This window comes from Oryzias melastigma, linkage group LG10 (genome assembly GCF_002922805.2).
Source record: "Oryzias melastigma strain HK-1 linkage group LG10, ASM292280v2, whole genome shotgun sequence".
Taxonomy (NCBI): domain Eukaryota; kingdom Metazoa; phylum Chordata; class Actinopteri; order Beloniformes; family Adrianichthyidae; genus Oryzias; species Oryzias melastigma.
This window is the reverse complement of record NC_050521.1, coordinates 23,490,136-23,517,360: the sequence shown is the minus strand read 5'-3', so window position 1 is coordinate 23,517,360 and position 27,225 is coordinate 23,490,136. Positions and strand designations below refer to the sequence as shown.

At 39.3% G+C, this 27,225-nt stretch overlaps 1 protein-coding gene across 3 annotated transcripts; it reads left to right on the top strand.

Annotated features, from left to right (window-relative positions):
* The first annotated feature begins 909 nt into the window (after positions 1 to 909).
* On the top strand, positions 910 to 27,213 carry sacs (sacsin molecular chaperone). Of its 3 annotated transcripts, none has more exons than XM_024283524.2 (12): positions 910 to 1,250; positions 2,652 to 2,725; positions 2,922 to 3,030; positions 3,498 to 3,648; positions 6,193 to 6,283; positions 6,351 to 6,436; positions 6,729 to 6,840; positions 6,977 to 7,123; positions 7,261 to 8,746; positions 9,684 to 9,775; positions 13,947 to 13,973; positions 14,632 to 27,213. In XM_024283524.2, exons 3-12 carry the CDS (start codon positions 3,008 to 3,010, stop codon positions 26,181 to 26,183), a joined length of 13,767 nt encoding a protein of 4,588 aa, XP_024139292.1. In that variant the 5' UTR covers positions 910 to 1,250; positions 2,652 to 2,725; positions 2,922 to 3,007; the 3' UTR covers positions 26,184 to 27,213. The 3 variants fall into 3 exon arrangements, with proteins under 3 accessions (XP_024139292.1, XP_024139295.1, XP_024139293.1); XM_024283525.2 differs by lacking the exon at positions 910 to 1,250 and adding an exon at positions 2,327 to 2,501; XM_024283527.2 differs by lacking the exon at positions 13,947 to 13,973.
* Positions 27,214 to 27,225: the final 12 nt, after the last annotated feature.

Sequence of the window (27,225 nt, the reverse complement as noted above, 5' to 3'; positions counted from 1 at the left end):
GAACTGCATGTTGAACTAAACAAATTATAACACTAGTTTAAGTAAATTTATAGTAATGAGAATTTTTTTTTATTAATGTCTAAGTGTTGCACTCATCCAGGAATTCCTTCTTTATTAAAAGCGGTAAAAATGTAAATCACTCAAATAATCTGATGATAACTTGAATTTTTGTCTAAATCATGTAAAAAATGCCTATATTTTTTTCATTTCAAAACTACAGTAAATACTACACAATAAACAATTTAAGAATAAATATGAATTTTCTCTCTTAATCAGTAAAAACTACCTTGTCTTGTTGGTTTATTGTCCACATGTCAAACCACAGAAGGCAGATGTAAGAGGTTGTAGTTCTCCACAAAACAGAAACATCTTTAGATGTCATTTTCTGGAACAATGTCCTTATTGGTAGGGATCTATTTCCTTTTGAGCTCTGGAACCAATCTTAATGATTTATAAATAGTGATTTAAAAGTCAATATCATAAACTTCAAACATACTTTTACCTATTTTAGTTTTAATAATAGAAATTTAGACCTTTTTCAAAAAACAAATGTTATACAAAAATGCAGAGAACACTTTTTTCCCCAATTTTGTGGATTTAATATTTATCACATTTATAATTCTCTGTAAAATATTAATTCTTTGTATTTCTCTGTATGATTGATAATATTTTCTCTAGTCATTTTTATTACAATTTATGTTAATTTAATTTAATTATTTTTTGTAAAATGTATATGGCTGTTGATTTAAAGGCACCTAAATGTTCTGTAAATGTGTTTATCTTCAATAAAGCTTAAAAAGTAAAAGGTCAAAAATTGTTAGGCCTAAATGTCAACAAAAAGGGGCTGTGGCTCTTCATGGATTCCTGCAGAGTTGGATTTTGAAAGTATAGGCACTGTCTCTTTAAGAGAGCTGTGCCTTAAAAGCTGCAGTGTGAAACTATGCACAGAGGTGTGCACAGCTTTTTAACAAAAATCCCACTGAATTCATGTTAGGAGGGATTCACCCCTTGTGTCAGACAGCAGGGTGTTTAGTAGGTCACGAGGAGGGAAGTGTGTGTCGCAGGAGGGAGGAAGAAGAAGCTGCTGCTGCCTTTTCTGCCTCCTCTCTCATGCGGCACCAGGATGCGTGATCAGGCTGAAAGGACAGCAAGAGGTGCACCTTAAATCCATGGATATTTGAGATCAAGCCGCTATGCATCAGTCTGCATCTGTGGATGAGGGGATCTTTCTAAACTTTCCTTATTGAATTGTGAGTCTGACATATTTATTTAAAATTGTTCTTAAATGCAGCATTTTAAACATTAAATATTTATTTCCCATTTTATGGTTAAACTTTACCAGATTGGGGAATTCCTTCACAATGTCATTGTGCATGCAGCTTTATATTGAGATCTTTAAATGCATTAAATTAGAATGCGTTCTGCTTGTTCACCTTTATAGGAATACAGTGGGATAAATTTGAGTAAGATTACTTTTATTTCATCTTTAATAAGTATTTTTATCAGATATAGGCCTGGATTTCACTCACTACTCCCATTCAAAGTTAATGTGCGCATTTAACTGCAGTGTGCTTAATTTGACTGCATTTCCCAGAATTCCGCTGCCCGAGGCAGTCATTTTTACAAGTAGTTTCTGGCTGTGATTTTAAAGTAACAGTAATTGGTGATAGGTCATTTTTTAAAATAGTAATTTCTAAATAAAAACGCATTGAAAAATATAATGCCAGCAAGTAGATAGACTGAGTCAAATTTCCAGAATTTAATATAAAATTAACCAAAAACCCTTAAATTTGAAGAGGCCAGAATTAACCTTTAAATCATTTTATAAGGGTTCTCACTTAGTTACATTTTTTTGCCCAAATTTAAGTGACATCATACATTTACGAACATTAATTTGTTTACTTTATTTACATCTTCAGAACCAAACAAATGCCTGCAAATTCACAAATGTCATTAATTTATTTGTCAATGCAATGCTTACTTTATCTGATCGATTACTGAATATTCTTTTGTGGCTGGAAAAAAACAAGAATACATATGCTACTCATTTTAGCCTTTCGAAATAGTTTAGCTGCTACGCAAGAAATAAAAAAAGTAAGTTAGCACCTCCATGAAAGGCATGAAACAGGCTTAAACAAAAGCAGAGGCGAAGCGTTTGCATGTTTACACATTTTTGTTGAAGGTTTGGCATCTAATGTTGAACCCAGATATTTTTTGTTTTGACGTTTTCATCCATATTTTGTCAATTTAAAAATAGTTTTTGTCGGTGGGACAGGTTGGTTCTTGCTAGGACAACAGTTTTGCAGGCACGCAAATACGCATGCGCAAAAAGAAAAAAGTACCGGTGAAATGCGACAGATTCAAAGGACTATTAATCCCAGTAATTACATATTAATTCGGTAGTAAAATTGTTTAAAATGAGCCGAAACAAAAAAATATGAGATCCCAAACCCGGATAAGCATTTCCGACGAGACTTAGACGAAACGGAAGTTACAGGGAGGTAAACCTCTTGATTTATTTCCACTGTTTATGCTCTTAAGCGCGCAGTGCAATTCTTTTTGTTATTGGAGTATCGCCGTGAAAGGAGTGACTGTGATTCTTTGAAGGAAATAATTGTGTCTCTTTCTGTTCATGTGGTTTATGTTGACAGGAATCCGGGTTACTTTGAAATGTATGATCCGGTTGGGAGACGGACCGCTAGCGGCGCGCGCAGCAAAGACACAAGTGAGTGGGGTTTGTGGGATAAAAGAGGCTAAACACCAACTCGGTGAACCGGCGATTTACTGCCGAAGCGAACCTCGCGGAGAGCAAAACTGTCTTCCTAACAGTGTTTTTAATTACTCGGCGAGGGCTGACACAAACTTAATCGCAACGTACAGGTTTATTATTAAAAACTAATGATTATCTTGTCCTGTCACAGCCGTTCCTCGGGTGCAGTATCCCTCCGCGCAGGGCCGAAGGTAGTCCAATGAAAGCGTTTGTCCTGGGGAACAAGACTACAAAAACATGGCCAACTGTATAATCCCATGGTAAGTTTATTATTTAAAAAAGGCTAAGTTACAGCAAAAAATATGCATTATATTGTTACTAACTAAAAACTGAACAATATATAGAATTTAGCTGGCCTAGCCCTGTAATTTGTCTGAGGTATCAAACATTAAGTCTGAGTGGAGTTAGTGAAGGAGCTCTCCAGCCATCATCTGCTCTGCTGGAGCTGCTGCCACACCCACTCAGTTTCAGTGAATGCACCAGTGTGCAGTTGGCTGCAGTGGCCTGCTGCTGAATAGGCACGACTGTGTTGTTGTTACTGGTTTTCTTCAAAAGTGAAACATTCCCCACTATTCTAAAGCAACACATCTTTAAAAAAAATGTACAGATTGTCTGTCGTATGACCATAGCTACAGTGTTTGCAACCAAAGCTTTTGTCCTCTATATTAATGATTACCGGTATTATATTTTTGTGCTTTCATGTTATTGATTTTCTTTTTACTATTAGGTTTCCATGGGTTACAGTTCGTCATGAGTGCATTGGGCCAAGGTCCTATCGGGTCTCCCCTGTGACATCTGTCCAAGATGTCAAACAGCTGATCTATGAAGAGACAAACCTTCCAGTCAAGGAGCAACGGCTGCTACACAATGGGAGAATTGTAAGTTGCTTTTTTTGTGATTGGAGTTTCAATAAAGAACTCCTCAGTTTGTTAGTGTTTAGGTCTCTTATTATTGAAGATTACACTCCCACTATAGTTCTATTAATTCAAATCCGTCAACAGCTTGTTTTCCCGAAGCTCTGCAGCTCTGTCACATGTTACAAGAAAGACTGCACACAGGGCAAAAAGAAAACGGAGATTCATTCCCCCCAATGAATATCAATAAACAGCATACTGTTCCATTTTAAGGACTATTTTCTGCATTCCACCATTTAGTAATGGTATTTTTGCAGTTAGCATCTAATTTCTGATATTTTATTACTCCACTGATACATTCTGGAGGCCAACGTCTGTTTTTAAAACAGAAATATATATATTTGAAATGTTTCTCTGTTTAAATGTTTATAATCGTACTGTGACAGCTATGAATAAATAAATGACATCTTACTCTGTGAATGGTCCAGTAATGCAGCAGCTGACCTCATGTCTGTGGGCTCAGCTGATAGAAAGCACCAGGTGGTGATCACTGCCTTTTAGCCCCCCCCTGCCCTTGCTTTTATGTCAGAGAAGTAGCTACAAGCCACACCCACCACATATGCTTTGCATTTGAGTTCCACTAATGAAGTCATCTCTAAAAGTCATGACAGAGGTAGACTTAAATCAGTTAGGAGATGCCTGGCCGCACTGGTTAATGTAATTGAAAACAGGCAGCAGTTTGATGAAGAACTCACTCCTGATGCTCTACTTCACTGAGGAGTGCAATCCTTGTCAGGGGACAGAGGCAGTACTGACTTCTTTTCTATAGATGCTATGAGATTAAAAAATACTTCAATAATGCCAAAAGAGATTAAAATGTAGAAATATTTATTTGATCACTACAAGAAACATAAAAAAAGCCCTCATTTTGATAGAGTCTTCCTTTAAATGACCCTATTTTGATTTTATTTATAGCTTTAAACATACAGTACTCGTATTCTTGGAAAATAAAAACACGTCTAAATACTGCTGACTAAACTACAGTACATAACATACACATTGTTTTAATGTAAAAACATCTTTGTTGATACTACATAGATGGACTTTTGATTTAAAGATCTAGTTTGAAAATAGTGTTTTTGGTGCTTTTAACGTGTTCTTATGGCATTTTTTGATGATAGAGGACACATATAAAGAAAACGACAAACGTTGCATTACCAGTGATAATGCTTGTGTAAATATTTTTTGATGAAAGTAGTTGCTGAAGATTCTGAAGCTTTTTGTTGAGAATGGTGATGCAATTTACTTTAATTACTGAAGGGAATTGCTGAAAATGCGAAAGCTATTTGCAAAATGTTACATTTGCTAAAAGACTGGAAACTTCGTTGAAGAACTATGAAAGAGTGCTGAAGTTGACCTAAATTTCTGAAACATTTGTAGTAAAATTGCTTAAAATCTCTAATACATTCCAATTTTGCAAAAAAATTGTGTTTTGCTTAAATATGAGCTAAACTTCAAATTTGACCAAAAAAACCTCATTAGATGCCAAATTAGCTGAAAAAGCTAGCTCTTTGCTTAAATACTAGATAAACTCCAAAATAGCCTAAAAGTCCTCAGTAAACGAAATTAGTCAAAATGTTAGCCTGTTGCTAAAATAGAAGCTAAATTCTAAATTAGCCTAAAAAAACCCAGTAGTTAACAAATTAGCCATTAATGTTAGTATGTTGCTAAAATATTAGCTAAACTCCAAATTGTTTGAAAATTACAATAAAAGATGAAAACATAGATCATGAATATATTTAAAGGCTTGTTGCTAATCTACTTAAAATTTTGACATTTTAAGACTTTCTCATTCATTTTCCATGGGACATATTTTGCTTAATATTTAAAAAACTATAAAGTTTAGGAATAGCAAAACCAATTCATGTTTTTTTTTTAAATTAAAATATATATTTTAAAAACCTAAACCCTGCTTTGATAATAAGTATTAATCGTTACCCGGAGACCTGAACTTTTGTCCTAAAGTGTACAGATGTAATAACACATCTAAGTGCTCATGATGTAGAGATGACTGAGGGCTTTTCTCATGCATGTTTGCCTGGCAGCTTGATGCTAAGTGCTGACTGAGACTGAGCGGGTCACGGTGTCACCTTGTATCATCCTGAACATTGACAGGCCTGCTGCCAACTCTTGACTTCCTGCTTCATTGATTTTGAAACCTACTCCAGAAAAAAATGATTATCTCTCATCTTGCAAAAATGCACCCTTAATGATTTATCTATAAGGACAGTAATGATGCAGGAATTGATTTAAAGATTTGTGTCATTGGTTGTTTATACAATGATCACAGCTGAGGCTCCTTTCAAAAATAGTTTTTCAAAATAAAGTTGTAGTTTAAATTAATTTAATATACTTGCATAAATATTTTGATTTTTTTTTGTCTAATTGGTTTCCACATTAAGCTTACTTCATGTTGCACAATAAAATTTAACATTATCTTTATTATTTTTTATTAAATCTGTGCTTTTACTGTGAAGTTATTTCATGTTTTACATCAATTTGTCATAGCTGGATGACAGCATACAGATCGGCACCTTGGCGCCTGCAGGGAGCTCGCATGTATATGTCACTCTGGAGGGAAGGGGCCTTAAAGGAGGAGGTGAGATGAAGCCAGATGTACTAGAGCATTGTTAAAACAGGAAAGCTCACCGGTGTGATTGTTCTAGGGAGATTCGGGCAGACTACGCCTCCACTTGTGGAATTTTTGAAAGACATCCTGAGGAGGTATCCTGAAGGCGGACAGATTTTAAAAGTAAGTCTTGCTCTCTGTTATTTGGGTCTTTCAAATTCATCTCCATATGAAAATATTTTGAAAAAATAAAACACTCTTATATTTTAAAATGAGCCACTTTTTGAATTTCAGTCAAAAATGTTTAATCATATTTGTTACTACCTTGAAAAATTGTTGTTCCAAAACCAAGCAATCCCTTTGAAGTAGGCTGTTTTGTATTCCAGCCTTTTGGAGAAATAAATCTACTTAAGGCACTGATGTTCTCTTAATATGATCTGAAATCATTCAACAGTTTCCCTGCTGTCTTTTGAAGGAGCTGATTCAAAATGCAGAGGATGCTGGGGCCACTGAAGTCAAGTTCATGTACGATGAGACAGAGTATGGCGTGGAGTCACTCTGGTCACCTGATATGGCTCAGCATCAAGGTGAGCTGGTGTAGCTTCAAAGTGAGTTCACACGATGTAAGAGTAATCAGCAAAAACTCTCCAAGGCTCATTATTAGACAACAGTTTGCATTTATGTATTTGAATTTGAATAGAGCTTGTTTCTGTTAACTGACAGGAGCAGCGATGTATGTCTACAACAACGCTGTGTTCACTGTGGAAGACTGGAACGGCATTCAGGAGATTGCAAGGAGCAGGAAAAGAGACGATCCGCTGAAAGTTGGACGATTCGGGATTGGCTTCAACTCAGTGTACCATATAACAGGTCAGAATTATCTTGAAATACAAGTTTTTCCACTCTTATGTTTACACACATTGTTGTTTTTAGTAAAATGTTAAAGAAACCAGGAGTTGAAACTGATTTCTCTTAAAACTAATGCGTTTATCTTTTTTTTTTTTCAGATGTTCCAAGTATCTTCAGTGGAAACCAGATTGCTATGCTGGACCCTCATCAGACTCTGTTTGGGGTGAATGAGTCAGGGCAGTGCTGGAACTTGAGCACAGACAGGAAGGAGATCACAGAACTAGCTGACCAGTTTGCTCCCTACATGGGAATGTTTGGGATTTCTGAGAAAACGATTAAGGATGGCAGCTTTCCGGGAACTCTTTTCCGTTTCCCACTTCGCATGAAACCTTCCCAGTTGAGTGGCAACATTTATAACAAAGAAAAGGTGTTGGAACTCTTTGAGTCTTTTAAAGCAGATGCCAGCACGGTTCTCCTCTTCCTGAAGAGTGTACAGAAGATCTCTTTACACGTGAGAGAACCAGATGGTACAGAACGCATGCTATTCCAGGCCACAGCCACAGAGAACCCTGACGATAAACTAGAAAGACCAAATGCACTGAAGACACTGGGCCAGGCTATAGATAACTACAGTAACGGGGTCCTCAGCTCCACCATCACATGTGTTACCTACCAGGTCAACATAGAGACTCAGGATGAAACTGCTAAAGAAACAAACAGAACCACATGGCTCGTTTGTAATGGAGTTGGAGGGAGAGGGATGTGTGCAGAGTTGGACTCTCTGGCGGATAATTTGAAGTTCATGCCAATAATTGGCATTGCCTTACCTCTTACAGCAAACAATCAAGAGGACAAAGGTGCTGCGTTTGGTTTCTCAGGACGGGCATTTTGTTTCCTTCCTCTTCCGCCTGGTGAGGAGAGTGAGACAGGACTTCCAGTTCACGTGAGTGGCTTCTTTGGCCTCACAGACAACCGCAGGAGCATCAAGTGGCGAGAAGTGGACCAGTGGAGAGATCCAGCAGCCTTGTGGAATGAGCTGCTGATAATTACTGTCATCCCCAAGGCTTATTTTACTCTCATAATTGACACTATTAAAAGGGTACAAACCAAAAAGGACCAAGACTTTCCCTTATCTCCTGCAGGGACCTATAGAGCCTGGCCAGACCCAAAGCAGGTCAAGTCACGGTGGATACCCATTCTCCAACCGCTCTTTCAGGAACTGCTGCAACAGCCAGTTATTTATTCTCTCAATGAAAGCTGGGTCGGGATGGACCGTGCTGTGTTTTCAGAGCTAGAAATGGATGAAAATCTTTCAGAAACTGTCATCAACTACCTCCAAAGCTCAGGAATACAGGTGGCAAAGGTGCCTGCTGCGGTCCACTCTGTCCTAGCTTTCTATACCACTGAACCCTTTGAAGTGAGGACAGTGACTCCCTCATTGCTTCGGCAGACGGTCAGGAAGTGCAAACACAAAGGGCCGGCACAGGAGAAGTTGCTGCTGTTGGAGTTTGCAGTGAGGGATGCTAATTACAGTGACCTCATTGGACTTGAACTCCTGCCTCTGCAAGACGAAACCTTTGCAACGTTTTCATCGTCCATCAGTGAAAAGGATGCTGTTTATATTCCATCTGAGGACTATCCCAGGTATACATTCAGAGAAATTCTGTTTTATCCAGTCAACTATAAATAAGTAATATAAAAGCCTTTCACTGCATAAATTGGATAGATTGTAGTTATGTGAAAAAAGTTTTATTTCACTAATTTAATTGTCTTTAGTAATCTAAATTTTTTTTATATATGGTTGTTTTTGTTTTGGTGCAGTGATGACCTGCTCAAAGAGGGTCAGTGTGCTGTGCTGCCAACTAGTGGTTGGGGGTTTAAATAAAAAAAAAAATAGTAAGATGCTGAACTAAACATAGATAATTAATTAAAAATCATTTAGTCTTCATTTTAGATAGATACAAGTATCACCTAATAAAATATCATGATATATCACAGAATCGAGTTTCCCTACACTCCTTATAAAAACTGTCCTTATTCAAGAACTTTTTTGTATTTTTCTAAGAAAAGGTTTATTCTTAGATTTAAGAGGTGGTCATCCATGAAAACACCCACCATATGATGCTGGCCGCTCTGGTGACTACAGATTTAGCTTTATTTCATTGTAACAATCAAACTGCTGATGTGAAAACTGATCTCTGGACTGTTTTGACCGTGCTATTCTTAGAACCTAAAGTGTGGGGCACCAATTTACTAACTGAGAGATAAAAACGTTTAAATGAATAACAGCATCCAGAATATGATGGCATAAATTAAAGGATTTTAAACCTTTTTGAAAAAGTAGCATTTACCTGTTTTAGTAATATACTTTAGGACAGAAGCATAAATGCAATGTTGAAATTATTGACCAAATGAGTCTAAAAAAAACAGGATGTATTTTTGGTTTGTAAAGAACGTGCTTCCTGTGTACCAGTTTATCTTCCCTTTAGCCAACTTTTGTGCTTTACTTTAAAGTCTTTATTTTAAGATCTACTTGTAACGTCAAACACATGTAACCTTTTGCTTTTTGCTCTTTTTTAAGGGTACTATATCCAGGGCTTGAGCATCGGTTTATACTGGAAAGTATAAAGCCCCCAGTGATGGACAGTTTGAAGGAAGCTGCTAATAGCAGAGGTAATCAAAACACTCAATACAGTATTTTGAGTTTCTGTTAGTGGTTATGGTTAAATGTTTTGCCAGAATGCTAGTGATAAATTGGGGACCCAGACATAAATGTAATACAGGTGAGTAAGAGTTAAATAATTTATTAAAATGAAGGTGGTAAACCGGATTGAACAAATCAGACAACAACCTATCTTAAATAATCTGGAGACTCCAAAATACTATAGTGGTATTTGGAGTAGATGGACTAAGGTAGGTGAATAAGTTCTTACTTGTTCTGGTTAAAATACATGGACAGGACAAAGGTGGAGTAACTGAAAGGTAGGTATACTGATTAATAAACACAGCAGGTCGCAGAAGCAGGCAAAGAGTTTAATCCTTAGTCCCTGTGTCTCTTGAGGATGGCAGTAGAAGGAGGTTTGATGTAGAGAAAAATGTGTTCTCTTGGAAGAGAATTAAGCCCACCTGGTTTGTTTTTTACTGTGGAGATTTTGAGTAGAATTTGCCAAAAATAAATCCTAAATGAATATATTAACTATTGGATATTAATTAATATCCATTAGTTGAGACTATGCTGTAGTGTAGCGATTAGCACTCTCGCCTCACAGCGAGTAGGCCTTGGTTTGAAACCCTGCTGGGACCTTTCTGTATGGAGTTCCTCCCATGAATGTGTGGGTTTTCTTCAGGCACTCAGCTTCCTCCAACAGTTTAAAAACATCCTTCATAGGTTTATTGTTTATTCTAAATTGCCCCTTAGATGTGAATGTGTGTGGTTGTTTGGCTCTGTGATGGACTGGGGAACCGTCTAGAACGGGGTTTGCAACTCCAGACCTCGAGGGCCAGTGTGTCTGCATGATTTCCGGACATCCAAGCCTTACTCATGACTCATTACCTGGTATATCCAGCCAACCAGAACATGTCAGAGCTGGGTACATTGGAAGGAACGCGGCCAATCGAGACCTAGAGTTGTCCATCCTTGGTCTCGTGTGTATGCCGCCTTTACTCGATATCATCTGGGTAGTCTCCAGCAATCTTATCACTGATGAAGACGATGTAAGTTTAGAAAATGGATGGATGGAATATCTGAGAGTTTATTAAGGAGGAAACCATGTAGAAACATGAACTAAACTTGAGGTGTGGTCATGGACCAAAATTTGACTGGCAATGTGGCAAGAGCAGCTGAGTCAATGACGTGGACTTTGGCTAGAATGTGATTGAGGACAGACAGGATTGCGGTAAAATTAATATCCTGCAGTTGGTTAAGAAAAAAGCTAAGAAGAAACAGAACAGAATAATTTGGTCTTAACTGATACAGGGTAGGAACTGAGGTGGTAGGCTTAGGCTAAATATGTCTGAGGACAAAAGCTTGGTTAGCAGCCTGGACTTGGGACACAGACTGGAACAAGCAGGAAAACTGCTACGCAGTACAGACACCAAAGGCTAATTATATTGTGGGACCCAGGTGAGTAGCATGAGTTTGATTGCATTGGAGGAGGAGATGGAGAAACCAGAAGGAAAGATCTGTATGAGCTGCGTGGCGGAGTAAGATGACATTTAGGACTGGGGTTTGAAACTCAAGAGCCAGTGAAATCGTCCAATTCAAGGGCCATATTGTACTTAAGTGATAAGGATGATGTCATGGAATGGGCGGCACTCTCAAGGAGCAAAAGGCGGATTCTCATAGATCGAGTTGTTTTACTTCTGGGTATGAAAATAGTTTGCAAAAGTAACTTATTTCATAAATAATTTTTTTTCAGTGTTCAAAAGGTAATATATGATCATATACTGTATCTGGATATAGTTTACTCTGAAAGACTCAAGAAAAGCATGGTATGGCCCCTTTAAACTCTGTAAAGCCTGAAACACTCCACCGCTAGAGTGCCGTACCGCAGTCCTCATTGCGTCTGTACATTGGCATAAGACTGAAACTAGACACCCCTGCGGCGCAAACCGGAATCGGTGTGAACTCAGCGTTATTCTTGATTCTTAAATGGGCACATTACATTAGTGTAATGTTGCTTGCTCGTTTATTACTCAGTTCTGGTGCTCATCCTGTTATCTTTGAAAGCGTTATCAACTACTTGATATAGAAAATAGCATTGTTGTGACAGAATTGCTTACAATTGGTGACTATGTGATCTATAGCGGGGTAAATAAGTAATTCAATAAGTGGCCTCAAGAGAAAATACATTTCAAAATTAAGTTAGGGGCCAGAAATTTGAGACCCAAAAAAGTCTTCTAGTGTGGTATATGGGTACAGTGTGGTGGATTAACACCACTGACTGTGTAATAGAACTGAACTGAGTGACCCCTCGCATTCAAACATTGACTGTGCATGTGGACTGGACTGAGTAACCCCTCCCCCATTGTGCTTCAAACAGGAAGTACCCGCTGGCTCCAAGACACCAAAATTCCATAAACTCATATTTGTCAGAAGAACTATTTTTCCCCTGCGACCGTTTTTAATGTCCTTGATGATCGTATTGTTTATTAGCAATTATATTTTTCAGTGTCCTAAGTTATTCAAGTTATAAGATGGCCAATCAGATGCCTCAGTAAGAGCATATAATGCCTGCTGGCTCTACCTTGAACGTTTGAAACATTTGATTCTCTAGAGTCCACTTTCAGTGAAAGGGGTGTGGTTTTCCAACAAGCTCCCTCCTGATTGGCGACTGCAGTTGACATAGAAACGTTGATTCTGACTGACTCAGACCAATCATTGTTTACTAACCGTACTTGGCTCCAAATACCAGTATCCCTTTTGCAGAAAAATGATGACTGAATTGAATTAAGTAAGCCGTTTTTATAGGTGATGTCACACTCGCTCAGTTCAGTTCTCTTATACAGTGAATGAATAATGTACTGTAGTCATAATCTGTCGCTGTGTCTTGTATTTGTTAAATATGGCAACGTTTCCTACAGTATATTCCATGAAAGGGGAGAAAATCAGGGCTCTGATTTACAGGGGTTTTTTTTTGTATGACTCAGTCAAATAAGCAGACTAGGCTGGTATAGGCCAAACTCTCTCAGTTGACGTCAGCTGGACACATCCTTGCTGACACTAAGTGCTCAGCACTCTGATGATGAGCCAGTCCTGTTTACTGAGAAGATTTCGGTAATGTCTTTTTTTTTTTTTTTTACATTTCTTCTCTTTCTAATGACTTTAACCTAATAATCCAGAGTCCCAGAAAATCACGTATTAAAATTTCTCATTTGGGTGTTGGCATACAAGTAGTACTCACTTTGTCTGTAATCTACAATATGCTTTTAAAAAAATAAGCAGCAGCATCATCCCTGTCAGTTAGAAGAAATGTGGCCGGATTTGGCCGAATTGCACTGCAGCTAATAGCTGAAATCTGTAGCATTCCAAATTTCCTTCTGTGAGGGAAAAAAAAAATTCCTGTTCAAAGATGCTGTAATTAATGTGTTTTTGGAGAGCAGCGGTGAAACTCTGGTCTGAAAACAGCAAACAGTTACTTCTGCGATGGGAGTTTGTCAAGTCAATAGGTAAAACATTAAAGAAAAGAATGTCGAAACAACTAGAGGAATACGGAAGCCAAAAATGGCCTACTCTACTTTTTTGCCCCCAGTTTTCTCGTTATAAAAACATCTACTATCTTGTTGTCACACGAAAATAAGTTTTTTTCTTTTTAAAAAAGACCAAGTGCAGAGTGACACGCTGTCTTACCCTTTTATGTATCATTCTGTAACCATCTAGATGGCGTCATTGCTTCATCTAGTCACTAATGAAATGGACAACTGTGCAGTTGCCGGGCCAACCTTCTCCTCAAATGACAATGACTGATTTGGACGTTGTTTATGACTGACAAAGTCAGCACAATCTCTGCTGTAGTTAAAAGATCTTCAACACTGGAGGTAAAGCTCTGATGTTGAAGGGTTAAACGCTACTTCTCCATCCTTGCTCAGTGTTATAATGAAATATTAACACAGTAGGTCATTTAACCAGCTTTAAGGCATTGGGAAAACTTAGGTAGAATGTTAGAAAAATAAAGATGGAGCACTTTTTGTGGACAAATGCTTAGACCAAAAGTGAGGATTTAGCACTGAAATCCGAGACAGGGTTTCAGTTTTTTAATTAACAAAAGAAGTTTTTCTAACATTATTTTTAGAATTTTACATTTTATAACTAAAAATGTCTTTGAATGTGTCGTTTCAATTACAGTGCAAAAGTTTCTTTGGGGGTGCTCAGGTAAGTATTTAAAAATGTGTCGCACATTGTCTTTGTTATTAACCAACTACATATGACACGCATCTGAAAAAATTCCCCATATTAAACTACTCACACCTAAACTCTGCAATTTCATTTTTAGAAGTAAAACAAATAAATAAAATCCTTTTTCAGAACTAATAAAGATTCATTAGAATTATGGTCAGCTATTTGCTTCTCACTTATATCCCGCAAGGTCTGGTTACCTATCATTAAAGACTAACATTAAGAATTAGATAAATATATTTTAGTACTAACAAACTGGGATTGTTGAGATGTGTGCAGGTTTGTTTGCATGACTTGCATTTAAAAAATGTTTAACATATTTTTGTATTTTGTTTATAATTCTCTGTTTGCATGTGTGTTTTCTTTTAACAAAAAGATGTTTAAAGGTTTCCATGTGTGATTTTGCTCCATAATCTGTTATCCTAACCCCACATCACAAAATTTCTGAGAAAAAAGGCAATAAAAATCTTTATTTGAATTTTATATTTTGAAATAAACTGCATTAAATTCATTCACACTGCATCAGATTTCTGCTTTTAGTTGATTCAACCTTTTCTTGCTTAGTCTATTTTTTAATAGTGATATGTATTAGTGGTAATGAGACTAATTTAGCATTTTCTTGTCATTGCAACAGGAAGACCCTGCACTCAGCTACAGGAGTTAAACCCTGAAAGATCTGCACGACTCATCAAAGAGATCCTGTCAACAGCTTGGACAACAAGAGAATTCAGCGTTGAATGGGAACCTGGAAATAGAGAGCTGAAGCACCCTACAGTTTCCTGGTTAAAGATGATTTGGAGACATCTATACATACATTTTGCCGATGACCTATACACATTTGAAGATATGCCTTTGATCCCTCTTGTGCCACTGGATGAGAGTATGAACAACGTCACTCTTCTACGCCTCAAAAGTCCATCGCCCATAATTCTCATAGATGATGAACAAGCCCCATTTCCCGAAAACCTTCTTCAAGTTGTTGAAAAGCTTGGAGGAGTTGTAATGAAAAAGATGGATCCATGTTTGCAGCACCCCCTACTTAAGAAATATATACACCCATGCTCCCCCAGTATTCTTTTACAAATTATGAGTAGATTATCAACGCAACGGCTCTCAAGCCAAGTTTCTTCACTCTCAGTCAAAGAGAAAACTGTGCTCAGAAACTATTTTGCAGGACTGTCTGACATCACAGAGAAGGAAAAACATACGCTGCTTGATCTCTCCATCTTTGAAAAAGTGGGGGGCTTTACAGAAGGCTCCCCTGCATTTACTTCATTAAGAGGAACTCGAGCATTACATCACAGAGCCAAATACCCACCAGACGTGAAACTGTCCCAGAGTATTGTGGCTTGCAGTGATGAGGAATCCATTCGTCTCTTCAAGATGCTAAATGTCGAACAACTGAAAACGACAGAGTGTTTGAAGATGATAATTCAAGATATGGAGACAGGGTTCTATACAAAAGATGAAACAACAAAGATCATGTTGTGGGCTCTTAAACATTTGGCATTTCTCAAGAATGAAAACTCATCTGTTATAGGATGGCTTTCAACACTTAAATTTATTCATATGCCATGTGGAAAGTCAGTTAAAGCTTCCGATCTTTTTGATCCAGAGCTGGAAATTCTGCAACAGCTTTTCTACATGGAAGAGAAAACCAGATTTCCCACAAATATCTTTACATCATCCCCAGACATTCTTCATTCACTCAGACAACTTGGGCTTAGAAATGAAGTCCAGTTGAGTGAAAAAGATGCTCTTAAAGTGGCAAAGAAGATCGAGGAATTACAAAGCAGTGAAGATCCAAAGTGGGAGTTCATAATCAAAAAGGCAAAAACACTCCTGCAAATACTAAATAAACAAACAAAGCTGATTAAATCAGCTGATACTCAAGCATCTTTACTAAAACTGAAGTGGGTACCAGTCTGTAAAGAAAGACCCCCAACTTATCCTAAATCCCTTGCTTGGGTTGGAGATACTCTCAATGTCTCCTCTTTGTCTGAGATGTGTGAGTTATCACACGCAGTTCTTGTGGGATCATCAGTTGCAGTGGTTCAACACACATCTGCAGGTCTGAAGAAGTCACTTAAACTAACTATAGAACCACAAGTAGATCAAGTATTGCAGCACTTGAAAGCTGTGAATGACTGGCACAAATCACAAGCATTTACCACAGAAGACTGGTATCAGTTCCAACAGATCTTGTTTGAGATTTACAGTTACATGCAGGCTCATCTTGAGAATGCAAGAGAAGCAATGAAATCATTATCTTTTGATTGGGTGTGGACAGGCAAGACATTCTCATCACCAAGCCAGACAGTCCTAAAACCCCTTCCTGATCTAGACTTGCAACCATACCTGTACTCTCTGCCCAAAACAATGAGGAAGTTTCAAAAGCTTTTTAAGTTTGGTGGTTCGGTTGAGGAAGTTGTCCCAAGCCATGTATTTGATGTCATTACCACTATACAACAAAGGTGTGAAGAAGAGATGACCAAGGAAGAGAGCAAACATGATATTCTGCTCTTGATCAATATCCTGAGATGGCTGTACAATACCCAAACACCAGTAGACACCAGTATGCATGTTCCCATTCTTTGCTACAAAGATCCAAGCAAGTTGGCCATGAGACCCATTCATGAATGCACTTACTGTGACATCAAGGTGGATGATCTGAATGATTTACTTGAAGATGCCTCAGAACCAATAATTTTAGTCCACGATGAAATCCCTATGAAGACGGCAGAGTGGCTAAAGGTGCCATGTTTAAGCACAAGGCTGATAAACCCAGAGAATCTTGGCTTTGAGCAATCGGGCCAACAAGAACCTCTGACAGTAAGGATAAAGAATATCTTGGAAGAATATCCATCTGTAGCAGACATTTTTAAAGAGCTCCTTCAAAATGCAGATGATGCAAGTGCAACAGAGTGCAGTTTTCTTATTGATATGAGAAAAAACCTTGACATTCGAGAGAACCTCTTGGATCCTGGTATGATTGTTTGTCATGGACCGTCTTTGTGGTCTTTCAACAACGCTGTATTTACAGACACAGACTTTCTGAACATCACCAGATTAGGTGGCTCAATCAAGAGATGTGAAGCCGACAAAGTTGGCAAGTTTGGCTTGGGTTTCAACTCAGTCTATCATATTACCGATATCCCTATCATAATGAGCAGGGAGTTCATGATCATGTTTGATCCAAACATCAATCACATCAGCAAACATATCAGAGACAGGTCTAACCCAGGGATAAAAATCAACTGGAGCAAACAGCAGAAGAGGCTGAGAAAATTCCCCAACCAGTTCAAACCTTTCATTAATGTCTTCAACTGTCAGCTTCCTTTAGCTCAAGACTCCCCATACAAATTCAATGGTACTCTGTTCAGACTTCCATTCAGAACAGAGCAAGAGGCAGCAGTTAGTGAAATTAGTAGTCTGTACTACAATACTACAGACATCTATTCCCTGGTTGATGAGTTCAGCATCTGTGGCCACCGTTTCATTTTGTTTACTCAGCATGTTGGATGTATGGTCTTGAAATACCTTAAATATGAGGAACCAAATCCAGCAGGAGCTCAAGATGTTGTCACAATAAACAAGAGCGTCTGGTCCTCAAAGGCCTCATATGGACCTTTGAGTATCCTAAAATCTGCAGCAAAGCTCATGAAGAAAGTGGCAAGCACTAATAAGGTACCTGCTGATTTCCCCAAATCTGGGTGCATCATACGTGTCGTTGTTGAGGAGTTCCACAATGTGTTCAAACGCATTGTTGATCTTCATTCTCCTCTGTTCAGGGGTTCAGAGGAAGACCCCAACCAATACTTTGAGATGGCAGCTAAAGGTGTCCAAACAAGAAGACTCACCGATGAAATGCCACAGAGAGCAGCTGAGGTAACCAGCTGGCTCATTTGCTCATGCATGGATGGAAGTGAGGCACTCAAGTTTTCACTAAGTGATAGTGGCAAAAGGCTTGGATTAGTGCCCTGTGGAGGGGTGGCTGTTCTTCTCTCAGAGGAGGAGAATCGAAAATGGACTGTAAAGACAAATTCCAACCCCATTGGAGAGGTATTCTGTTACTTACCTCTCAGAATCAAAACAGGCCTGCCAGTTCACATTAATGGGTGCTTTGCTGTTACCTCCAACCGCAAAGAGATTTGGAAGACTGATACCAAAGGACAATGGAATTCCGTGTTCATGAGACACGTCATTGTACAGGCCTATTTAGCAGCACTCTCAATGCTGCGTTCAATGGCAGAAAGTGGAGAACTGCTTGAGTACAACTACTATGCAGCATGGCCAGATCCAGGTCAGGTACATGATGATTTCACACTTGTCAGCCAGGGTGTTTACCAAGAAATATCCAAAGGAGGGGACAGTGAGCAGTCCAGGTTTTTTTCAGATGGCAAAACCTGGGTGTCAATCAAATATGTAAGGTTTCTTGATGATTCCTTGCTCTGCAGGCCAGACATAGGTCCTGCTGCTTTCAAGATTTTCTTGAAGTACCTCAAGAAGACTGGTTCACAGAATCTCTGTGCAGTTGAGCTTCCTGATTGGGTGAAGGAAGGATTTGAAGATGCAGGATGTAAAGGGAAATTACTGGAAAAAACTTTGACAGAGAGGCAATTCTTTTCTCAAGTTTTTTTCCCTCACATCCAGGAAATTGACACAGATCTTCGTGATCCCTTAATGCACTATGTGTTGAATGAGAAGCTGGAAGATTTTGCCTCCATCCTAAGGGTTACTCCTTGTATCCCATGTTCTGGTCCCACAAAGGAACTGGTTTTGCCTTGTAAACTCATTCATCCAGAAGGGAGAGTTGCTAAACTCTACAACACTGATGACGGAAGGTTTCCTGATGAGAGCTCCAAGGATTATGGAAACCCTGTGTGTTTAGTAAAGCTTGTGCAGTTGGGCATGGTTAAAGATGATTTGTCCTGGGAGGACTTGATTGAGCGAGCTCATTCTGTTATTGAACTTAATGAAAGCGACCATTCTGCTGCATGCTTTCGAAGCAGTATAATTCTTAGTCTTGTTGATGAGAAACTGAAGATGAAGGATCCAGAAGCAAGTGACCATTTAGAGACTCTACAGGACATTAAGTTTCTTCCATTTTTGACAAGACCTGCAGGTTTCTCTTTACCGTGGCATGGGAACAGTTTTTCCCCAGCAACAATGTTCTCTCCTAGAGAGGTCTTCACCACCGAGCATCAAGACACAGTGTGCCTAATGAAACCAATCCTGAATGAAAATTCACCATCCTTTAAAGGTTGTGGTGCCATGTCCCTGGCTGTGAAGGATGGTCTTGGTCTGATAAGAAAGCCCTCTGTTGCTCTGGTTATCAGTCAATTAAAGAAACTGTCCCAGTCATTTGATGGTGTTACCTTGTATCAAGAAAACATAACAAATGCCTGCTACAAATACCTTCATGAGGAAATGTTCCAGGATGAAAATGCAAAAGATCTAATAACTGAGGAACTGAAAGCTTTCAATTCCATCTTGGTAGAGAACACCTACGTCAGCCCCTCTAAAGTTGCATTCCATCTTAACTTTGATGTGGCTCCCCATCTTTATCAGCTTCCCAACAAATACAGAAACAGTTGCCGTGAGCTTTTTGAAAATGTTGGTGTACAACCCAACTTCACGGTTGAAGATTTCTCTACAGTTCTTGAAACTGTTAGGCAAGAGTGCGGAAGGAGGGCACTAACCGAGGAAAACTTCCAGCTGTGTCGCAGAATCATAAGTGAAGGAATATGGAGTTTGATACGAGATAAAAACCAAGAGTACTGCCAAGTAAATTATGGTGGCATTCTGTTACCAGACTCCAATTTGACCTTACAACCATCAAAGTCCCTCTGCTATAATGACTGCCCTTGGATCAAAGTCAGAGATTCTTCAGTGAAATACTGTCACAGTGATATTCCAAGAGAGGTTGCTGTGAAACTAGGTTCCATTCCAAAACGTCATAAGGCATTAGAGAGATATGCTTCAAATGTTTGCTTCACAACACTTGGTAGTGAGTTTGGACAGAAAGAGAAACTCACCAGCAGAATTAAAAGCATTCTGAAAGCGTATCCGTCAGAGAAAGAAATGTTAAAAGAGTTACTTCAAAATGCAGATGATGCAAAAGCCACAGAGATCTTCTTTGTGTTTGATTCAAGGACACATCCTACTGATAGAATATTTGATGATAAATGGGTCCCAATGCAAGGCCCTGCTCTCTGTGTGTATAATAATCAACCATTTACAGAAGATGATGTTCGCGGTATTCAAAACCTTGGGAGAGGAACAAAAGAAGCTAATCCAGGTAAAACTGGTCAATATGGAATAGGATTCAACTCTGTGTATCATATTACTGACTGCCCATCCTTTGTGTCAAATAACGACATTCTATGCATCTTTGATCCACATGCTCAATATGCACCAGGGGCTACATCTACAAGTCCTGGAAGAATGTTCAGAGACTTGGATTCTGACTTCAGATCCCAATTTTCAGACGTTCTAAATCTCTACTTGGGAGATCATTTCAAGTTGGAACGCAGCACAATGTTCAGATTCCCCATTCGAACTAAAGAAATGGCAAAGATGTCAGAAATAAGTTCTGTTCCCGCATCTGACAGAATGGTGCATAACCTTTTAGATAAGCTCAAAACAGATGGCGCAGAGCTCCTCATGTTTCTCAACCATATGGAGAAAATATCAATCTGTGAAATTGATAAATCATCTGGCGATCTTAAAGTGCTGTATTCTGTGACTGCCAAAATAACAGATGGTGATCGCCTCAAACGAAAACAGTTTCATGCCTCTGTCATTGATAGTGTGACCAAAAAGAAACAGCTCACTGCTATTCCAGTCCAGCAGATAACCTACACTATGGATATTGAGGACACTGATGGAAATTTGACCACATGGGTGATCTGCAACAGATCTGGATTTTCAAATATTGAAACTGTTTCAAAAAGCATAATATCGGCTCACAAGAATGATGATATAACTCTGTTTCCACGTGGAGGTGTGGCTGCGTGCATAAGCCACAACTACAAGAAACCCCACAGAGCCTTCTGCTTTTTGCCTCTTTCACTAGAGACTGGCTTGCCTTTTCATGTCAATGGACATTTTGCTCTCGACTCGGCCAGAAGAAATTTGTGGAGAGATGATAATGGAGTTGGGGTAAGGAGTGACTGGAATAACACCCTGATGACATCACTAATAGCCCCTGCTTACGTTGAACTCCTGATTCAGCTAAAGCGTCGATACTTCCCAGGTCCAGATCCCACCATGACAATGCTACAGGGAACTCCACTTCATGCTGTCAAAGATACCATACGGAAATATCTGTTTTTCTTTCCGGCCAATCGACTTGAAACACAGCCAGACTGGTACTGCCTGGTTAAAGCAATCTACAGCTGCATCCATGCTGACCTCAAGCGTTTGCTTCCTGTTGTCCGAACCACACAGCCTGACAACTCAGAGATGCACTCTGTTGTTTACGTTTCATGGGTGAATACCTCAACTGCAAACAAAGGAAGAGCCTTTTTTGATAATTTGCTTCAAGATGAGCTTCAGCACTTAAAAAACACAGAGTATAACATAACATCACGAAAGTCTGTGGCAGAAAATGTGTACAGGCTGAAAACGTTACTTCTTGACATCGGCTTCAACCTGATTCACAGCTGTGATGAGACATCAAATATCTACTTTTGTTTGGAAGATGCAGGGATCCCAGTCAGTTATGTGACACCAACCGATGTCCGCAACTTTCTTCAAACTTTCTCTTCTCCAGACACATCCTGCCATGTTGGAAAACTCCCTTGTCGCCTCCAGCAGTCAAACTATAAGCTACTGCATAGCTTGAAGCTTCTTGTAGACTACTGTTTTAAAGACATAGAAGAGGGTGAAGTCAAAATTGAGGGCTTGCCTCTTCTGATAACAATGGACGGCATGCTTCAGGTCTTTGATTCCAAGAGACCAAAGTTCCTGACAACACATCATGAACTAATATCATCAAGAAAAGAAATGTTCATGAATACGCTTTACCTGAAGTATTGCAATGTCCTGTTGAAAGCTGAGGTTGCAAAGAACTTTGACATCAGCAGTTTTGGTGATCTACTGGGGTCTGTCCTTCCAAGAGAGTATCGAACAAGAGTCCCTGTAAAATGGAGAGATACTTTTGCAAATGAATCTTGGTTAAAGAGTGTCTGGAGCTTCATCAGTGAGAATATAGCAGTCAAGGAAGATCAGGTGGACATTAAACCCACCTTTGACACAATGGTGGACATTCTAAAAGACTGGGCTTTGTTACCTGGACTCAAGTTTATTGCAAGAGACAAGATCGTTGTTCCAGATCATGATGTGTTGCTACCTCTGAGCTTGATGAACATTGCCATATTTCCACATGGCCAAAACGACAAAGTTTTTCACACACTAATGAAAGCAGGGTGCATTCAGCTTGCAGTGAACAAAATATGTGTCAAAGACAATCAGATTATTCAATTTTTGACACAACATACAGCCAACATTGAAAATCCATCAAGTATTCTAAAATCAACAGAGTACATGATCCAGACGTCTGCATTGAAAACAGCAAATCTGACTGACAAAGACTTTGAATCCCTGCTGTTGTATTTCAATTGCAACTTGGGCAGTCTCTCACAACAAGACGCACAAAGTCTAAAACTTCTCCCCTGCTTTAAGTCAGTTAGTGGGAGATACATCAGCATTGCAAGCTATGGAGCAAACTATGTCTTGGAAAAAAGTCTTCCAACAGCAGACATAGAGAAATGGGCTCACACACCCTCTTCCTCATTTCTTGCAGACAATCCCCAGCTGAAAGAGTTGTACACCTTTCTCGGTTGCATGCCAATAGATGACCTTGAAGTCTATCTTCATCACCTATTGCCAAAGTTTGACGGTCTTTCTTCTGATGCCAAAGTTGAGCACATTGTCTATTTGAAAGAAAGACTGCTTTCAATGGAAGAATCATGCACAATGAAGGAGCAGCTTTACGAAAAATTGGAAGGATTGTCATTCATCCATGACCACTCAAACAGACTGAGGCCTGTCAAGTTTTTCTTTGATCAAACAGTGAAGGTTTTTGAAGTAATGCTGCCTTCAAAGTCATTCATCCCAACTGAGTTTTTTAAGAAAATAGAGTCATTGACAAAACCTAAGAATGGAGCCTTGTTGATGACCTCATGGATCAACTTTCTAAGAAATATTGGTCTCAAGCATGAGGTTTCCCAGCAACAAGTCCTGCAGTTTGCAAAAGAGGTCAGCATCAAAGCCCAAACAGAGGGTTGGACCAAAGAGAAAGTCCAAAACATCGTTGAAGTTCTTTTGAACCACATTTTCAATGAGAGAGAAGACCTGTTTCAAGGTACTTTTTTGAAAGAACTCTCAATGATACCTTTCTTGTGTCCCGAGAGAGCTCCTAAAGAACTTCTCAAGCTTCATACTCAGTACCAAGAGATGAGCAGCACACTCCCTCTGATTCGCTTCAGTGGTTCTCAGGTTAATCCAAAATTCAAGCAAACAGATATCATTCACTTGCTTTGGACATCCTGTCCAATCCTACCTGAGAAAGCTACGCCTTCAAGCATAAAAGATCAGGAGGGAAGCACTCTCACTGGGCAGGAACAACTCGATCAAGTGTTAAGTATGTTGGGCGTCAACTTAGACCCACCACTGGATAAAGTTATAAGCAACTGCAAAAACATCTGTAATATAGCGAATCCAGATGATGAAATGGTGAAAACGAGAAACAAAGTTTTAAGATCCACATATGAGTTCCTCACTGCAGATAAACGAGACTTCCGTCATCAGCTTCGTGGGGTTGCTTTTGTTATGGTTGAAGAAGGATGGAAACTTCTGAAACCAGAGGAAGTAGTTATCAATTTGGACAATGAATCTGATTTCAAACCCTACTTGTACAAATTACCTCTGGAACTTGGGACATTTCACCAGCTTTTTAAACTTCTCGGCACGGAAGATGTTGTGTCAACCAAACAATACGTTGAAGTGCTGTGGAGAATTTTCAGGAATTCCGAAGGAAAGCAGCTTGACCCAAATGAAATGAGAAGTGTAAAAAGAGTTGTTTCGGGCTTGTTCAAGTCTCTTCACAATGATCCCGTGGAAATTCGCAAAGACCTTGAGAATCTAAGAGATTTAATATTTTACTTGCCGAGCCATGATGGCAGGCTAGCAAAATCTAGTGGCTTGGTGTTTGATGATGCCCCACACTACAAGAGCAGAATCCAGGGTAATGTTGGAGTTCAAATGCTGGTGGACATGAGCCAATGCTATCTGGGAAAAGATCACGCCTTCCACACAAAACTCATAATGCTGCTTCCACAGAAACTAAGGCCCAGACTCTTGAGCAGCATTCTTGAGGAGCAACTTGACGAGGACTGTCCAAAAATGTGTCAGTTCGGAGCTCTTTGCTCTCTCCAAGGGCGCCTTCAGCTGCTGTTGTCATCTGAGCAGTTCATCACAGGTCTCATCAGAATAATGAAGCATGAAAATGACAATGCTTACCTTGTGAATGAAGAAAAAGCTATTCGTCTTTGCAAAGCACTTTGTGAGGGACTCAAGGTATCCTGCTTTGAAAAGCTCCAGACAACTTTAAGGGTGAAGGGATGTAGTCCTATTCCACACAGTCGCAGTGAAACACTTGCATTCCTGAAGAGATATGGGACCTCTGTGATCCATCTCTACATCCAGCATTCAGACAGCAGAGACATAAACTTTCTTCTTGCCCTTGCTATGACACTAAAATCTGCAACAGACAACTTGATTTCTGACACATCCTACCTGATTGCCATGTTGGGGTGCAATGATATCTACAGAATCACAGAGAAGTTGGACAATCTTGGTGTCAAGTATGACTCAACAGAACCTTCCAAACTTGAGCTACCCCTGCCTGGAACACCAATACCAGCTGAAATACATCACACACTGCTGATGGATCCAATGAATGTATTTTATCCAGGAGAATATGTGGGGTACCTGGTGGACTCTGAGGGTGGAGACATATACGGATCATACCAGCCCACCTATACATATGCAATCATTGTTCAAGAAGTAGAAAGAGAAGAAGAGGAAAATGCAAGTTTCCTTGGGAAATGCTTCCAAATAGACATTGGCTACAGTGAATACAAAATAGTCAGCTCACTTGACTTGTATAAGTTCTCAAGACAAGAGGAAAGCTCACATATGCGAAATGCTAGCACTCCCTCGACCCCCACAAGTCCAGATAGTCGCTCCTCTGGGCTACACATGATGCCTCCTCTCTTTACTGGGAAAGAAAACCTCCGTCCCCCTCTCCAGAAACAGTCTCCAAGAAAGATCAAGCTTCATGCCCTGCCAGAGATTCTGAAAGAAGTGACCTTAGTGGTTGAACAAGCTTGGAAGCTTCCTGAAACAGAGAGGAAAAAGATAATACGTCGGTTGTACCTCAAGTGGCATCCAGACAAAAACGCTGAGAATCTGGACATTGCCACAGAAGTGTTCAAGCACTTACAGAATGAGATCAGCAGGATGGAGAAACAAACTCTGGCTGATCAACAAAACGCAGACAGAACTTCCAGGAGATCTTTCTCTACATCATCCACCCGCTTCCAGTCAGAGAAATCCTCCTTTCAAAGGTTTTACTCATCGTGGAACCAAGAAGCCACTAGTCACAAGTCAGAAAAGCAACAGTTCAGGGAACATTATACAGGCTATGCAGGCTCATCCCACTCTCACCGTTTCTTTGTACCTCCAACCTTCAAGACTGTTGGAAATCCAGTGGAAGCACGGAGATGGCTGAGGCAAGCCAGAGCAAACTACTCTGCTGCCCGCAACGATCTTCATAAAAATGCTAACGAGTGGGTTTGCTTCAAATGCTACCTGGCAACAAAACTTGCATTAATAGCAGCTGATTATGCAGTCAGAGGAAAGTCTGACAAAGACGTGAAGCCGACCGCTCTGGCTCAGAAAGTTGAGGAGTACAGCTCCCAGTTAAACGGGCTTGCCAGCGACGTCCAAATCTTGGAGGGATACGGAGTGGACAGCTTAAGAACTCGCTACCCAGATCTCCTGCCGTTTCCACAGATACCCAACGACAGGTACACATCTGAGGTGGCAATGAGAGTGATGGAGTGTACCGCGCGCATCATCATAAAGCTTGAGACATTTGTGCAGCATAAAATATGATGTGAAACTTTAATACTCACCAGAAGGTTTGCAAAAAAAAAAAAAATCAGTGTGATGCAAATCATGAAGTACCTAGCTGGCAGCTTATGATACATATGCAGATTTTATCTTGGTTCATGAGGCCCTGGCTCATGCACAGTAACAATTGTATGGCTCCCATAACAAGTTAGGCCACATTTCTGCATAAGCTGTACAGTCAGAAACTGCAGCCAAGTTTTGTTACCAAGTTGACTGTATTTGCTTTGAGCTACATTCAAGATATGCTGCTTTTTTACTTTATCTTTTGTATTTAAAAGATAAATAAATGAATATATTTTCTTGCTACAGAAAACCAGTTTAATCAAAGGATGCGCTTCACATGAAGTAGATTTAAAAGTTTATTCTCATGCGATGTGTCCTTATTTGCCAAAGCTCAGAGAATCCAGAAATATGTACTAATGTTTTCTTTTTTGTACTTTTCTGGTTGTTTTCACTATCATTTCTGTGAGCATTCGACATTTCCTGTAACTCAGCTTATTTATGTACTCTTTTTAGACTTCTCATGTATTGTCACTAATGTAGCACTCAACACCCAGCCAATCGGAAACGTTCAACTGTGAGTGAAAACAAATTTATTCCGTTTGGTAGCGGGTGTTGTAAAAGTGGGATTTAATGTTTTTTTTTGTTTGTTTTTTTTGTTTTTTTATCATATTGAAAATAACTGTTGAGAAAAGCTCCATACAATGTGGAATTTGTAATTTGGGCATATCCCACAATATGTAGCTTTTGTCATCCTAAAATTACTCTAAATCTACATGTTTTATTTGCCCTTTGTGTTTAAAGAAATACAAGAAAGCACTAGATAATGAGATTAATAAATTTCTTTCTGCTTTGACCACCTTTGATTTAAACTATTTGAGAGTCATTAATGTCATTTAAACATAAATGTGTCATCTGCAGATGGAAGTTTGGGGTTTATCTCCTTGAACAGCATTCATGTCGATAAACAGTCCGCCGCAGTAAGGCCTAATAAATTCCCTTACAAAGCTGAGTCAGTTTGTGT

Excerpts from the sequence above, each read along its gene's own strand:
- sacs (XM_024283524.2), top strand. The coding sequence starts at position 3,008 with ATGGCCAACTGTATAATCCCATG. Across the intron at positions 7,124-7,260 it reads CTCAGTGTACCATATAACAG|ATGTTCCAAGTATCTTCAGT; the intron begins GTCAGAATTATC and ends TTTTTTTTTCAG. Across the intron at positions 9,776-13,946 it reads GGAAGCTGCTAATAGCAGAG|TGCAAAAGTTTCTTTGGGGG; the intron begins GTAATCAAAACA and ends TTTCAATTACAG.